This window comes from Oculina patagonica, chromosome 9, assembly GCF_052425735.1.
Source record: "Oculina patagonica isolate OP01 chromosome 9, crgOcupat, whole genome shotgun sequence".
NCBI lineage: Eukaryota > Metazoa > Cnidaria > Anthozoa > Scleractinia > Oculinidae > Oculina > Oculina patagonica.
This window is the reverse complement of record NC_135766.1, coordinates 27,338,871-27,355,118: the sequence shown is the minus strand read 5'-3', so window position 1 is coordinate 27,355,118 and position 16,248 is coordinate 27,338,871. Positions and strand designations below refer to the sequence as shown.

The 16,248-nt window shown below is 38.8% G+C and overlaps 2 protein-coding genes across 2 annotated transcripts; both read right to left on the bottom strand.

Annotated features, from left to right (window-relative positions):
• Positions 1–499: 499 nt before the first annotated feature.
• Positions 500–6,538, bottom strand: LOC144664727 (solute carrier family 22 member 18-like). Its single transcript, XM_078525932.1, has 7 exons — positions 6,238–6,538; positions 4,197–4,440; positions 3,734–3,772; positions 2,976–3,197; positions 2,084–2,298; positions 1,538–1,639; positions 500–1,005 (listed from the first exon to the last, which is right to left on the bottom strand). Exons 1-7 carry the CDS (start codon positions 6,436–6,438, stop codon positions 712–714), a joined length of 1,317 nt encoding a protein of 438 aa, XP_078382058.1. The 5' UTR covers positions 6,439–6,538; the 3' UTR covers positions 500–711.
• A 1,231-nt stretch (positions 6,539–7,769) lies between these two features.
• LOC144664849 (TATA box-binding protein-associated factor RNA polymerase I subunit A-like) lies at positions 7,770–14,603 on the bottom strand. Its single transcript, XM_078526064.1, is given in 7 exon segments — positions 7,770–7,826; positions 7,829–7,971; positions 8,900–9,187; positions 10,105–10,238; positions 11,246–11,757; positions 12,760–12,914; positions 14,465–14,603. Coding segments are annotated over 7 exon segments (1,413 nt in total). The 3' UTR covers positions 7,770–7,784.
• Between the last annotated feature and the right edge of the window lie 1,645 nt (positions 14,604–16,248).

Sequence of the window (16,248 nt, the reverse complement as noted above, 5' to 3'; positions counted from 1 at the left end):
TAACCCAGAGGTTCTCGGACCCCTGCATAGACCAGAAGGATCACATTCTGGGATGACATTGTTCTTGGTATTTTTTACATTAAAGAAGTCAACAATAATTATTCTGAGAAAGTAGTTTTTGTACACCAGTTAAAATGACTGAAAAATGTAATGACATAACAAAATAAATTAACATTCACCGTATTTACTTGAAAAAGCGCCGTGGCACTAATTAATTTTTTTTGCGCCTCAAGTGCAGGGCTTTTTCGAGGGCGGCAGTTATTTGAGGGTGGCACTTATTTAAAATTTGGATGCCACAAAGAATCTAATCTTTACAGTAATTGAAAATAGCGTCTTTTGGTTGTCAGTATTCATGTCTTACTGAACAGAAAAGTGGCACTAGCTGTCCTGGCAAAGTTCACGGCCTTCACAACATTTGCAGATGTTTTTCATTTGCATTTGTATTGTAAGAAAATTATGTTGGATAGAAAACTTTTGATGAGAAGAAACTTTCAAGTTTGTTTAAATGGAATTCCTCGAATAAGTGCCGCATAGAGACTGGCGCTTATTCAGGGGCGGTGCTTATTAACGTTTTTGTCCCAATTGCGGCACTTATTCAAGGGCAGCGCTTATTTGGGGGCGGTGGTTATTTGAGTAAATATGGTAAGTACTAGCCACTGCTAAGTGCTAAACTGTATTGTTTTAATTTGACATAAATTAGATTATTTTTATTTAGAATGAGTCTTTTCCGTGAAGAAATAAAAACGTTGCTACAGCTGCATTCACAACAAGTCCCAATAGACCAAACGAAGGCCATCCATAGTTTGTGTACATGATGCTCCCTATGGTAGGGGAGACAGTTCTAATAAGGGAGTTTGTTGCCATGGAGAGACCTAACACTGCACCAGTTTTGTTGATGGCGACACTTTTCGTCATGGCGGATGTCGTGATGACATTTAATGTTGTCCCACCTACCACCATTGGTATGATCACGATACAGAACTGGAAGATGTCGGTTACCATGTACTGAAAAATAACAACAGAAAATAAAATCAATCTCTGACAACCTTGAAAACGTGGTTCACAGTTTAGGGATATTTACACACACAGTCACACATTGCATAATATGCCAGGCAGATATGCCATGTCTTGTTAATGGATGTTCAGTCTTTTTCAGAGAAATTTATAAATTCGTAGTATAAACAACAACAACAACAACAACAATCTTTATTTCGTGCCCAGAAGAGTTTTACAATAAATAAATACATGCAAGAGGAAAAATTAACAATAAAAAAGAGCACAGCCACTTAGAAATAGCTAAAGGCTAATCGAACTAAGTGGCTGGGCCAAGCGGAAAAAATATTGCAATAAAGTTACAGAGTATAAAAAAAACGGGACACGATTTCCATTCACACACACACACACAGACAGATAACAAAAAAAGAAAAGTGTATGTACACACAGAAAAGAAAAATAAAGTTCATAAATGAAGCTTGTATACAAGAGACATCACTTTTATTATTTAGTATAAAAGGTAAAAGAATGTTTGTTTCCTTACCAAAAGAGCATATGCCAATGCAATCACACAAATAGCACTTCTTAATAAAACAGCTTCACTAAATCTTCTGGACAGGACACCCACAATGAGACCTTGAACAACCTGTAGAAAATGATTCAAATCAATTAAAAATACATTATTAATTAAAATTCATTTTTTAGTTTTCAAATCTTTTAGGTTCCTACAAAGTCTATGGAGTCAGGACACAGTGCTAGCATGTGAGCCATAGGAGACAGAAATCCCAAATCCCAATTAAAGACTTACCACAAGCTACCCAAGCTTACTGTAGGCTAACCAGAGTGCTATTTAGGCTATTAATAAACTGGAGTTCCATAATTTTTGGAGCCAGAAATTCCTAATCCCAATAAAAGGTTAACTGCAAGCTACCTAAGCTAACTGTAGGCTAACCAGAGTGCTATTTAGGCCAACCAAAATGGCTCGTATGACTCCTTGGCTCGCACTTTGTCAAGACCCAAGTCTATGTATAAGGACCCTGAGTACTGGATCCTATTCAAAATTATAAATCACTACTAACAAAAAACTTACTATTGAAAGTCCTCCAACATAAGACATAACAAAGCCATTGTGTTGTGGCTCCAACTTGAAAAATTCCATGGACACCAAAGAGAACATCGACTGGAAAATTCCAAATGGGATCCCTGTGATGACTTTGATAGTTATTAAGTAAAACACTGTTGGTATCTTCATAAGTTCTACAATCTTCTTCATGCTAAAGACACTGCCTTGTTGCTCTTTGTTATCTGAAACATGAAAAATGTACAGGTTAAATGGCAGTGCATCGGCCAAAGGGTTAGTCAGTTGGATTCTCCTGGCTAAAATCTCAAACAATATTTTTAATCAAGAGGGTGGGAGGCACGGTGGCCTGATAGTTAATTTGGGTTTGCTTTGATTTTGCATTACTACGCTTAGTGACTGGTTTAAAAATTTGCACCAATATCTCAGCCAATCGGAACTAAAACCAAAACTAATCCTGACTCACTCGCGCAGGTTTTCCCGCGCTTCCTGCTAGCTGCATGTATTTGCTTTGAGTTTTGATTGGTTCACTGGATTGTCTGTGTCCTTTGTGATTGGCCAGAGTAATTGCTTAGAGTTTTGATTGGTTCACTGGATTGTCTGTGTCCTTTGTGATTGGCCAGAGTAATTACTTTGAGTTTTGATTGGTTCACTGGATTGTCTGTGTCCTTTGTGATTGGCCAGAGTAATTGCTTTGGTTTTGGTTTTACGACACTTGATTGAAAACTGCTCTAAAGACAAGTTATTTTAATCTGAAGTAAATCAAAAATAATAAAACCTCATTAAGCCATGCAAAATAAATTAATAAATTATAATCATCATCATCATCATCATCGATATATTTAAAGTTCAGACTTTAAATATCTAACAGATGGGCTACTAACAGGGGAAGACAGCTACTCACCAGTTTGTAGATTGTCGGCAGATTTCTCTTCCTTTGATAATGACTTAGTGTTACTTGGGATGAAAAGCAAAGCTATGACGATGCTAAGGAATGAAAAAGTTGCTGCAAAGAATGCCGCAGACTGTTCTCCATACTTCTTTGTGATGAGACCTCCGATGAAGGGGCCGATAACCATCCCAATCGCATATGACACGCCCAGTTTTCCAAGGGCATCGGCACGACCTGCAGCATAGTGACAAAGTTAATAATTACTTTTTATCAAGCGTAAGAGAAGTACTAGGAGAATAGTGCCTGAATGTCTTTCTGGTACAGACCTGGGAGCAAAATGAGGTTTGTACAAGAAAGACTAAAGGTGATGTTCTCCTACTTGGGTCCTGAGCTAATGAGAGTTAATATTATTTTATTATATGACCCCCCTTGCCACGCTGTTGCCCAGGTGGGCATTAATGCCACTACCTCTCGGAACTAGTTAATTCATTGGTTCTTAAAACAATAGATAACAGGTGACAACAATTTCCCTAGCCCTGAATAACAATAGAGGTAGTGTTTACAGTGGGCGAATGAAAATAGAGGTTTCAGAGAGGTATTGTCTTACTGGTAATGAGGCCTGAAGGCATAATACAGGAAATCTGACCCCAACTTTGTCTAAAGTTATAATTAGGTCGATATAATGAACAGTTGTTAACAGTTATCTAAAATTTCAGCCAATTGTTTACTTTAGTTTTTTTTTAAAGTAGTAAAAACATTGATATTCTCACCATCCTTGTCTGAGATATCTGTTACAACCATTTGCGATCCTGAAAGTAAAAATATACACACAGAAAGTTTTAAGCTTATCAGTTATTCAATATTAAACATTTCTATCTTTTGAACAGGTTTAGCTGTTTATCACTCATCTTGACAATAAAGGAAGGAAAATAATTAATAATGACGTGACAACCTCAACTGAATATAAATTTGATCATAATAGAAATGACAGAGTGTTACTATATAAAAGCCTTTGAGACAGGAAACCTTCAGATCTCAAGAATGAATCTAGCTTGTAAATACAAGCTTGCAAGAGCTTTTGTGGAGTTTTTTGGCCACAGGGCACCAGAGTTACAGACATCTGGACGGATGGCTGTTAAGTTAGTATCACTTTAGCACATTGGCTACAACATTCCAAAGAAATCTGAACATGTTGTCAGTCTGGGTACCCTGTGTTCCCACCAACCTACTAACCTTGCATCGCGTGCATGAAAACAGATGGAAGTCTTGAAAGGAACAACATGCTTACAGTAGATGCTAATCCAAGAATGGAATAGCTTAAAGCTGCTGCAGCAAATGACAGAACCAAGGCTGCTCTGCTGCCAAAAATATCTCCAAATCTTCCAAATAATGGTCCACCACACAACTGTACCACAGCAAATGTTGTTTGAAGGTATCCAAACACTACTGGGTCTGCTCCAAGCTTCTTTGATAAATACTGAAAAAAGACAAACTAAGTTTGTTAACTAAATGTTAACCTACAAGTACCTTATTTAACTAAATCAGGGCTGTGTTCTAAGGGCACCCGGATGCCTCAGGCGACTAACTTTTGTCTTTGGGCGACCAGATAATCTTATTTCTTTCAAAAAAGTTTTATGCTGGGCACCCTGGATCTCATACTTTAAAACCTTTGGGCTCCTTGTAATTTTTCTAAGAGCACAGCCTTGTTAATATGTAATTTATTTGTTGCAGATTTATTTTTCATGAATACTTTTACAGTTTTTCTGCATTTCGAGAAGTTGATAACTGTGATTTGTTTTCATTTTGACACTGGGAGTGATTCAAATCTCTATAAGGAACTGTCACAGCCAATCAAAAATTGAAACAATTAATGGGTTTTGCGTGGTTCCAAAAATGTTTGATACCCCTCCCACAGAAGATGTTTTGTTTTGAACTCTCTGCATGTCAAAGCAAGGGGGCAGGGGACAGGGCAGGAGAATTCAGAGGTGTTTGAAATCAAGTAGGTGGGACACAGGGGCATCTGAACTTCTTGTACTTCTCTTAGTTTCAACCTCACCCCACCCCAAGTTACCAGGTCCTTTCTTAGTTGGAATCCTGCCTCTTGTGCTATCCCTCCACTTCTCAAAAATCTCTGATAACCCTTCATGATTCTGCCCCCTAGGGACTCCCCCCTCCCATACCTTTTACTCCCGTTTCCCAACCAGTCACCAGGGTGCTTAGATATTCTAACATGGGATGCTTGTCGGAAATTTTAAAATGTACTCTTGTTTCCTGTCACAAAGAGAATCAACTTCCTCCCTCCCTGGCTCCAAGCTCTTTAACCCTTATAACGCTCCCACTCCCCCCCCCCCACCCCCTTCCCACACTGCGACACACTTGCGATTTATCGCCGATGAAGTGAGCGATATAATTCCAAGTATCTGTATATTTCATTTTCGGTGATTGGGTGATCGGCGTATAACAATGACCGATATCTGGCTAAAAATATTGGCGATTTTTTGCCTGGAACAGCTTAAGTGAGACCAAAAATCCGAAATTTACTACCCTAAGCGAGACAACGAGCATCCCCGTCACTTTCATATGCGAGTCCCCCCTGGGGAAGGTGGACCCTTACATAGCAGCTGCACACCAGGGATGCATGAGAAAAAAAAGAAATTGAGTAAAGCGAAGATACTTTCCAAGTTTGAAATTTTTCCTATAAGTGCAAGTGTATAACACGATCTCGTTATTTTTTTTGTCATACCAATTGTCACCTAGAACAAACTAATGAATTTTAGAGATAAAGACAAAGTCTGCAAATTAGGCCATACTGTTCTTCAGTGGGATGTACATCAAAGTCAGGATGTTCTTTAATTTAGCCTTTTCTGGAAGATGCATAGTTTAAGGTTGATAACAATATAGGTCAATAACTGTCTGGACAGCTGCGGTCAGTCAATCTTTCTTTCTAAATGAGGAGATAATTAATGGTGTCAAATTTCCTTAAATTTATTTGGAGGGTAAACATAAATATGACTTGAAGAGATATTGCTTGTTTTTATGATTTAAATATGGTATATAAGCTATCTTAAAAATGTGTACTGTGCAAATTTATTTTAAAACAAAAATATGTAATACTTGTAGCTACTTGTTCATGTCGTTTTACAGCGTTATAATTTGATCACTGATTTGGCAAAATATAAATATCTCCCTGCAAAGTTATCTGATACTGCAACTTCTCAAACACAGTGCATTTCCATTAATAACTCACTAAATTATTTACTAAATCCACACTTACCGGCAGGACACCAATCTGAACCCAAAAACACGACGAATACATCACGGCGTTGACATGGGTGTTCAAAAGAAGCCATTTGCGATTGTGCTTGAATGACGCGGTCTTCATTGTGTTTTCAGAGGAGATTATTACACCATTTTGATCTGAGCCAATTTCTTCAGTCATGTCAGTTCTTTTACGTACTTCAGAGTCTAGGGACATGTTTCTGTAACGTAAAGATACAAAGAAAACAATCTGTGACCGGCTAAGCTTGCAAGCGTGAGAACACTGAAGCTCAAATTTGCCATGTCACCGATACCGGCAACTGTTTGTGAAGCCACTATTCGCTGCGTCAGCGGTATTGCACACTAAAGGACACGTGGAAAGACGGGAACGGGCCACACGGTAGTTCACTTCCGGTCCAACACTGAAGACCGTTCTCATCTTTTGAGAGTTTTTAGTCTGAGATGGGGTCGCTGAATGGGAAAAATACGCCAAATTTATATCTTTCTGCGTACCTAAATCCGGTCGTTTAAAATGTGCGAAAATAAATGGGAACCAACAGCCGATAGTAGGGTGATCTGTGCTTCTAAGGGACGGACCAATATTTTTTGGTGAAAAAAATTGTGTGCAGGACCTATAAAGGCAAAATAAAATTGGTTACAAACAAGATAAGTATAACAAAACATAGTTTGCATTTCTAAAAAAATGTTTGCTGAGGTACATAAACTAAAAAAAAAAAAAGTTTGCAGAGGAAATTTTTTTTCCATACCACCCTCCAAGAAAATAATGGCCCGTCCCTAAATAACAAACACCAGTTTGGGGTCACAGGCATTCTTGCATTATACTTGGATCAAAGCAACTCGTACAGTTTACTTTAGCATTTTATTTGTATTTTAGCATAGTCAGTTCTCTTTATCTCCCTCTCTCCCTCCCTGACGTTTCATTTGTCTGAGTTTTTCATTTCTTTCTTTAAATATCTGTATTACTAGCAGCCACTCTGTTAGAATCGTGTTAATTGTTATTTGACTTCTTTCTGTTTACCTTAATCGGGTGGTTTTGATATTGCGGACGCAAGCAGGTTACAGGCTACATGTCATGTTTTCTCAGACAGTATGTCATTTACATAGAATTTAAGCACAGGCAGACCACCCTATGTGTTCATGGTTAATAATTGTTGACAAAGGTTATATGTTGAAATCAATGGCGTGTATAGAAGACATATAGTGAAACATTGTCTGGGCTTCGATTTACTACGAAATATAAAATCTACTCTAAATGATTCAATAAAAGTTAGATGAAACGTTGAATGAGTCTCGTGTCATGTTTTTTTTGCCGCCCGAGCCCTTTAAGGCGTTATTTTTGCGAGATCATTTAGCGACACAAGACTCATTCAACGTTTCATCTAACTTTTATTGAATCATTTAGAGTAGATTTTATATTTCGTACTGTAAATCGAAGCCCAGACAATGTTTCACTATATGTCTTCTATACACGCCATTGATTTCAACATATAACCTTTGTCAACAATTATTAACCATGAACACATAGGGTGGTCTGCCTGTGATTTAAGACACAGTTTCACGCATTTTTGTCACAGCTTTATTTTTTTTCTGTTTCGAGTTGACAGTGACTTGCTTGAGAATGTGGTAGCTTTTCTTTTTCTTGGTGACGCTGTGTCACTTTGGCATGAAGACGATTCGACTTCACTGTCATTTGATTCTTGCTTCCTAACGGCTTTGGTAAAATGGTTTCCTGAAAACAAATAAAAACATTAAATTTATTTTACAACCTAGAAGAGTGAACACGAAGAAAACAAATCCTGCTATAACAATTAATTCACAATTTCGATACATCAATTCTCCATTTGGATCTGAAAATTTGGTGGTACCTTTCTTAATTTTCATCACGTCTGTTTCAAAATGTATTGATAAATGTAATCGCAGTCATTCTTGTAATATATCAATCACAAGAGACTGTTTCATCAGGATATCCAAACACCGACAAGAGAGTTGAAAATACGAAGTGCAGCAGAGTATTTTTGACGAAATTTGAGGTGTTTGGATAGCAGATGAAACACTGTCCCGAGTGTTTGACATATCTTCTCCATTGAAACAAAAACCAAGGAGTAAACGTTGAAATAAAATTGTAAAAATCTATGCTAATTAAGATCGGGTATCCAAACCACCGTCACCGTTATGATTTTCTTTGTTTTAACTCGATGAATTATTAATAAGTTTGGGAAGCAAATTTAATGATTACATAAGCGGTTTGAGGTATATACTGTACTTGGAAGGTGGGTGGGGACAGAGGGCTGAGAGGGGTATGAACCTCCCGCCTCCCGTACCTTTTACTCCCACCTCTTGCCCCTTTCCGTAGTGGTGCCTTTCTCTTTGTCCCATATCTATTGCGAAATATAGCGAAACATTGCGAAATTTTACTTGTTTTCTCCCGGTTCCCACCACCTTATGAATGCCGCTTCCCGCCCTCTCTTCTCCCGCTTCCCGTCTCTTTTCTCCCTGTCTCCTGGCCCCCTGTCCCCCTCCACTGGAAGATGGTCCAACTCCCAGGCAAATTTTTACCCCGAGACATTTTTTTTTTTCAAAATACTTCCAAGACTTCCACATACAAGCACGCAGACTCACGCTCGCGTGGGCGCAAAAAAATCGAATCAAAACTGCACCTTTGCCTAGGAGCCATCTCGCAGCCTCAGCCTTATGACGAGTCAGTTGCCACTCTTGTGCAGACACATTGTTCTTGTTGGGCATAAGATCGAGACGGAAGTGAAACTGCGGCCACCAATCAGCTCGCTCGTCCCAGAGCACACTCAAATTTTTCTTGCCATGTGTGGTGCAGAACTCCTTCAGAGTGACTGCAAGGGTCTCCCAGGCTGTAAGATTCTGTCGGCAGGCTGCATGGTCAAGCTTGATGAAGAGAGCTCCTAAAGTGTCAAGGAGTCCTTTAGATTCATCTGCACAAAAAAAGAAAAAGAAAAATCAAGAACTACAGTTACAACAGTAGCCTCCTAAGGGAGGGACCATTATTTTTTTTTGAGTGGAGTGGGGTTGGGCAATTTTTCTGAGAAAGAATTTTTTTAACATTGGTACCGGTATTTGCAAGAATGTTCTTTACTAGCATAATCCTCGGCTGCACCATCCATCTTTAGCAGGTGTGGCTTGATTTAATTGTTTTTCCTGTTTTTACTTGTGCACGATTTTTTTCTCCATCTTTTTTTGTGCACTAATTTTTTTTGGTAGTTTCCCACCCCCCTTCTCTCAAAAAATGATGGTCTGTCCCAAAACAGATGATTTAGCTTGCCGCACAACATGCTATCTTTCCTAGAGAAAGAAGATTGCATGACAAGTCAGGAAAAAAAATTGAGGAGGTTGAAAATGTCACTTGGGTAAAAAGGAAAAAAATATTTTTAGATTGATTTTAAGACATACAGCCGCCTGGTTAGCTCAGTTGGTAGAGCGCCGGACTGCTGTGCGGGGGGTCATGGGTTCGAACCCCAGACCGGACCAACACTCAGGGTCTTAAAATAACTGAGGAGAATGTGCTGCCTTTGTAATTACATCTGCAAATGGTTAGACATTCTAGTCTTCTCGGAAAAGGACGATAAACCATAGGGCCCGTCTCCTGTATCTCCTTATCACAGGGGATGTTAAAGAACCCACACACTATTCGCAAAGAGTAGAGCACGAAGCTCCCGGTGTTGTGGTCTGGCCTTGTGTAGTAAATTTAAGTATGTGTACAGCGCATTTGAACATATACATATGGAAAATGCGCTATATAAATTCATTATCATTATCATTATCATTATAAGACTACAAGATTTCAGGATAGGTGAGACCTGTGCACATAAGCTATTCATAATGTTCAACTAACCAGTCTTAAGCGAAGCAAGCTTGACATATTCTTCACTCAGCTCACTCGTTGGATCAACACTGAGCAGTCCTTCCAGTATATCACAAAGTTCCTTTTTGTTTGCATTTTCACTCTTGAGAAAATAGTACAAGTACCTGAAAAAAAAAAACACATGTCAGATATCCAGGGTTTTTTGTGCCTAGGAGGTTTCTCTTGGTAATAACATAGGCAAGTGAGATGTGCGTAATGTCTCCTTGCACCCTTTCCAATCTTTAACAACTTCCATCTGATCTTGAAGAAATGAGTTGAAAAGGTCTAAGCATACAAATATTTGCCAAAAATATAAACCAAATTACTAACTGTAAATGTAAACACTGACTTAATTTTACACAGGAAACAAACGTCTTTACTACATATTCATGCAACTAGATAAATTTTACTTATTTTCACTATTTTAATAGTAAAAATAAAATTAAGTGGGAGATATGGTGGCCTAGTGGATAGCATGCTGGATTCAAGTGGCCCAGGCTCGAATCCTGGCCACCTGAGTGTTGAGTTCTTCCAAGGGCGAGACACTTGGCTTTCACAGTGCCTCTCTCTATGCAGGTGAATAAATGGGTAGTGGCAAATTTAATGCTGGGGTTAGCCCTGTGATGGACTAGCATACCATCCAGGGGGGGGGGGGGGGGAGTAAAAATGCTCCTAGTTGATTCATGCTACAGACAGGGTAGCAAAGGGGGTGTCGTGATCCCGTTTCACGCACAAATTTTAACCAAATTCACGCGTCACGTTTACTTGAAACAGCAGAATTCACGAATCCCGTATTTTTTCTAGCTATTTTCACGCGTCACGGTATAATTTTTACCCTATTTTCACGCGTCACGGACAAATTTTTGCCCTTTTCACGTGTCACGTATAAACCCTTTGCTACCCTCTACAGAAGCCAGGATAAGCTCCAGTCAGATGGGCCTAGTGGCCTTTATCTTATCCTTAATAAGAAAATTAATATTATTGTACCTATAGGTATTAGGGTTCTCCGGGTTCTTTTGCTTGTATCTCATTAATATCCTCTTTGCTTCATCTGATCTGTCATAATACTTCAAGATCTCTACTTGTCTTGTAACAAAAATATCCCACACTCCCACACTTAATATTATTGTACCTATAGGTATTAGGGTTCTCCGGGTTCTTTTGCTTGTATCTCATTAATATCCTCTTTGCTTCATCTGATCTGTCATAATACTTCAAGATCTCTACTTGTCTTGTAACAAAAATATCCCACACTCCACAATGTTCCACTAAATTTCCAAATAAAACTAAGGCCTTCTTTCCGTGAAAATCCATTTGACGCTTCAGGTTTGCATCCGTCACATTAAACTCTTCACCATCTAAATCTTTTTTGTCAAAATGAAGTTTGCATTTTTTCCACGAAAGATGAGCAAAGAGTCCTGAGTAAGCTCTCAGAAGAGGACTTGATAAAAATGATTCTTGAGAAAGTTTTGACGTCAGCAACTCTTGTGCCTCTGTGATGTCCAAATTGTGTTTGACCAAGTACATAGCAAGGTCTAACAGCATTTCCGTTTTAAATGGAACACAGATCACAAACATATTCTTGATCAACTGGTTGACGTGAGCAAAGCTTCCTGGTCGATTTCGCATCACTTCACATCCTGTCTATAAATAAAAGAAATTTATTTAATTAGTTTCTTGTCAGTTGAAGAATATCATGCTGTGGCAGATCTAGGGGAGAGCCCCAGGGGAGGCAGGCCCTCACTTTATTTTTAGGCTAAAGAGAGGCTTGTAGGGCTGAGAAAAAATATTTTCTAGAGTGGGTCCCCCTTCTTACTACAGGGTCTGAATGATCCAGCCCCCCACTTAGCTAAAGATCTGGATCTGCTACTGTCATGTAATGTTTGGAGAATCAAATAATATGAAAGAAAATCTGAATAATTTCATGACAAGATATTCAAGCCAATAAAATAAACTAAGGAGAAAACACAATATTTTGGTTCTTTTCAAAACCATCGCATTTGCCTGCTGGAATTTTTTTTTGTTTTTTAGCTCAAAAACAAAAAATTCCAATGGGCAAATGCAATGGCTATGCGCCTATGTTGCAAATAAATCCACCATATATAAGCTGGAGATGAGATTATTTTAATAAGAACAGTTCACGGCTTGCTTTCAGGCCAGTGATACGTTACGCTCTATTTGTTTTGATGTGCAGTGCCTCTTTGAATAATAATAGATTCCAATAAGGGTATTGTATTTATTATTCTATCTTTAATTGTGGCGCCGCAGACTCAGATCTCACGGTCATACAAAATTTCCTAGAAAGATACTTAAAAAGGGAATACATATCAAAGAGAATGAACATTTGCAACCTTTTAGAAAAGGCAGATAGGAATCTCTTCAATGTATGCTCAGTTGATACCAATTGTCAGCTAAGTAAAATAATTCCAAAGAAGAAAAAGACAAAGTATAATCTTAGAAATAGAACCGCCCATCACCCAGAAATAAACTCAGATTGATTTGAAAATGCATTTGTAAATAGGCTAATTTTTAAAAATTAATAATTTTAGTTTTCCTATCTTCCTATATATTTTCATGTTTTTTGTATTTTTATCTTGAGAAGAATAAAGAATATTATTATTATTATTAATATATTTATAAGCTTACCCTCCAAAATAGTTCAGGTATTCTCCGACATGCTCCACATAATCCAACAAGACATTCAAGAGCTTTGTCATTTCTGTGATTCAAGAGCTGATCTAGAAGCAGTCTTGTGAGGTACATAACATGCTGCATGCGATATGATATGCCATTTGCTAATCCTGAAAACAATTTGGATTGTTAGTATTCTACACCAAGAATATTGCATCATCCATTTCATCACCAGTTTACATATATTTTCTTAAGTTGACAACTACTCTGTAGTGTATTTTAAGTCTTACCTTCCCCCCCCCCCCATGTTAATAATTACCCAGCATGCACACTGGCGGTTAATGTACACAAGTCTGTAATTGCATCGTTCATTGTTGTCTTGGTTTAATCTGAAACATCCATGGTTCAATGCATGAATCCACTACATACTCCACATGCAGGACATTATGACCCACAATACCCGATTCCCTCTATAGTGCGCGCCTGCAGGGAATCACGGTAGTTGTATTCATCAAACCATGCGCGAGACTTAACAATGTGCATCGTTGCTGAGTCTCTCACATGATTTGATGAATACAACTACCGTGATTCCCTGCAGGCACGCGCTATAGAGGGAATCGGGTATTGGCCTGCTCCCAACATATCAAGGCTTCATAGCTCAGCTTGTAGAGCTATGCACTGGTACCGTGTAGGTCATGGGTTCAAATCTTGTTGTAGCCTTGAATTTTTTTTTCAGGCTAAAAAAATGCAAATTTTGCTTTAACTGCTTACACACTGCGAGGATCACATCATTCATTTCACTACTTATCAGTTCACATAAATTATACACCTTTCACATTTTCACTATGTCAAGAATATTACTGTCAGTGATGGTTACCAGTTGTTTTGCTAAAGAAGAGGTGTCGAATGGTAAATGCGAGAATTTGCGAGACGGCGAGACTGATATCTTTTCTGCGAGCCCGAGACCTTTTTAGCCTTGAAAAAGAAATCGAGACTCCGAGAAGGCGTCAAAGAAAAATTCAAGACGACGAGATCCCTGAAATCTGGCTAATATTTTGCGAGACACGCATTTTTTGAAGGACCATTCATCACCCCTTAAAGAGTACTTTTGCTAATGGGCAGATTGCTTACATAATCAATCTCTGCTCATGCCCAAGAACAAGAAATATTTAGTGTTTTTACTCCCTGTTGTAGAAAAAAACTTAAGTCCAGTAGACTTTATAATTGGCAAATTCTTTTTGTGGGGCATTAATTTTTTTAATATTTATATTGCAATGGATTTGCAATGGGTTATTCTGGGAAAAACGACAGCCTTATTTACAGCTGGCTAGGCGGCATAGTTTATCAGAAACATGGAACATTGCAACACAGCTACCCCCCCCCCCCCCTCCTCCTTCCCTGGAACTGTTAATTTGGAAGGTCTCTGTGCACGTGTACATAGATTATATTTAAGCTTAAGCTTATATGAAAGAAATTGTATGCACATCATTTTCCAGTCACTTTTTATCTTCCCCATGCAATATATGAAAAATTAGATTGCTTGAATGATTTCTAGCTTATGAATGATATGATGTGATTTCGAGGTCCAACGAATTTCCTAATCTTTATTGTTCGATCGAATGCATTTCTGAATGCAGCATTAGAAGCTATTGTGATTTGATTTCCAGGATTTCATTGTGATCAACAATCGTTCATTTCGACCTGTGAACAGAAAGCTTACCTGATAATGTATAGCTGAGGCATTCTTCTCGCCATATATGCTGAAAGATACATCCTTTGAACCACGTCCACGGAGCCTTCATCGGCTTCTGCTTCACGCGATTCGCCAACCAGTACCTATCCGCCAATGTCTCCGCCATGTTGGATCGGACAATTTGTACGTCGTGTAGGTACACTTGAAAAGTACTCACGGCATTTCAACCACGCCAGCAAAGAGGGACAAGCGGCTCTGGGGAAGAGTTAGCCGAGTTAGCCTTCCACAGTCGTTTTTGGGGCGATCGTGTTTCACTCCTTTTCAACAGAGAATTAATTTACCGAACGTAAAGGACAAGACTGATCACATTCTGGTTTGTGGGCCGTAGGGTCAGTAGCTGCTTAATTTATAGCAGGGTATAGACCGGGGGGGGGGGGGGTACTCCCGTATTATTAAAAGGGACGGGGATGCTCTTAGGAAATTTTGAAAATAACCCCTTAAAGTGACCAAACTGGGCGCGGCTCAAGCTATTTTAGACCCCTAAAAGATACCAAAATTCTGAAAAGATAATTTATATTTGTATACTTCTTCGTGTGCAACCCTAAACGAGACCCTGACGGCTAAAAATATTGCCAATTTGTCCGGAACACCCTAAACGAGACCCAAAGTCCGAAATTTATACCCCTAAGCGAGACGACGGGCATCCCCGATTCCCCGTCCCTTTCATATGGGAGTCCCCCCGGGGGTATAGACGGTACAGAGCAAAGACAAATCGGCAAGCAAAGTGCGTTCTCAGCAGGAACACCTTCGGGGGGAGAATTCCCCTATGAAAATGACGGGAGTGCTCGTCGTACCTTTTAGGGGGTAAATTTTGTTAAAACATAAAATGATCGTTGCTTAAGTAGGGCTTTCCACAAGTTGCTCGGCAACTTTTTGGCAACTTTTCATGATTCGAGCAACTTTTTCCCCTTCGAGCAACTTTTTTCCTCTCGAGCAACTTGTTGCATTTTAAGCAATTTGCAGACCGAAGATCTCCGAAGATTATCCGAGTGTTGCTCAAAGGCAATACGAACGTTTCCGAAATTTACGAAGTTTGTCGAAGACTTTCGAAGAACATCTGAAGACATTTCAACTTTCGGCTCATTTTGCATTAAAACATTAAAAAAAAACTCGTCAGCAAAAATGACGTCATTGATATCTTCATGATTTTTCGCAGTAAAAGAAATACTTGTTATTTAACACATTTTCCCCTTAATATGTTATTTAGATACTTCTTTTGCTGTAAAATTGCATAAAACGGCTTAGAAATCTTACCCTCAAAGGGAAATTAGCATACATTTAGAGAAATTCTCTTGATCAGAGAAGCAGCGTTTTGGATTTTTTGGAGCAACTTTCGAGCAACTTTTATTATCAGAAGCAACTTTTTTGGATTTTTGGAGCAACTTTTGAGCAACTTTTTGAGAAATTACGGGCAACTTTTTGGGAAATCTCGAGCAACTTGTGGAAAGCCCTATGCTTAAGTGTCGCAGTACCATTTAGGGACCATTAAAGTTATCGATCTGACAAGTGTCAGGAATGGTAACTCTATTAACTTTAATTTCTGAACAGGAATTATTCACAGTACTTAAAAACGTCTATCCAGTCATCAAAGTGCATGTGCTAGTTTTAGAATTGGTACCATTTAGGGGCAAATGAATTTAGGCCACACCCGCAAAACGAGATTCTGGTACTTTTTAGGGGTGTTTTCAAAATTTTCCGACGAGCATCCTCGTCATTTATATAGGCGATTCCTCCTCCCAGGGAAGGGAGCA

Excerpts from the sequence above, each read along its gene's own strand:
- LOC144664727 (XM_078525932.1), bottom strand. The coding sequence starts at position 6,438 with ATGTCCCTAGACTCTGAAGTACGTAAAAGAACTGACATGACTGAAGAA. Across the intron at positions 3,773-4,196 it reads TTTCATGCACGCGATGCAAG|GATCGCAAATGGTTGTAACA; the intron begins GTTAGTAGGTTG and ends TTTTACTTTCAG. Across the intron at positions 2,299-2,975 it reads TGCCGACAATCTACAAACTG|ATAACAAAGAGCAACAAGGC; the intron begins GTGAGTAGCTGT and ends TTCATGTTTCAG.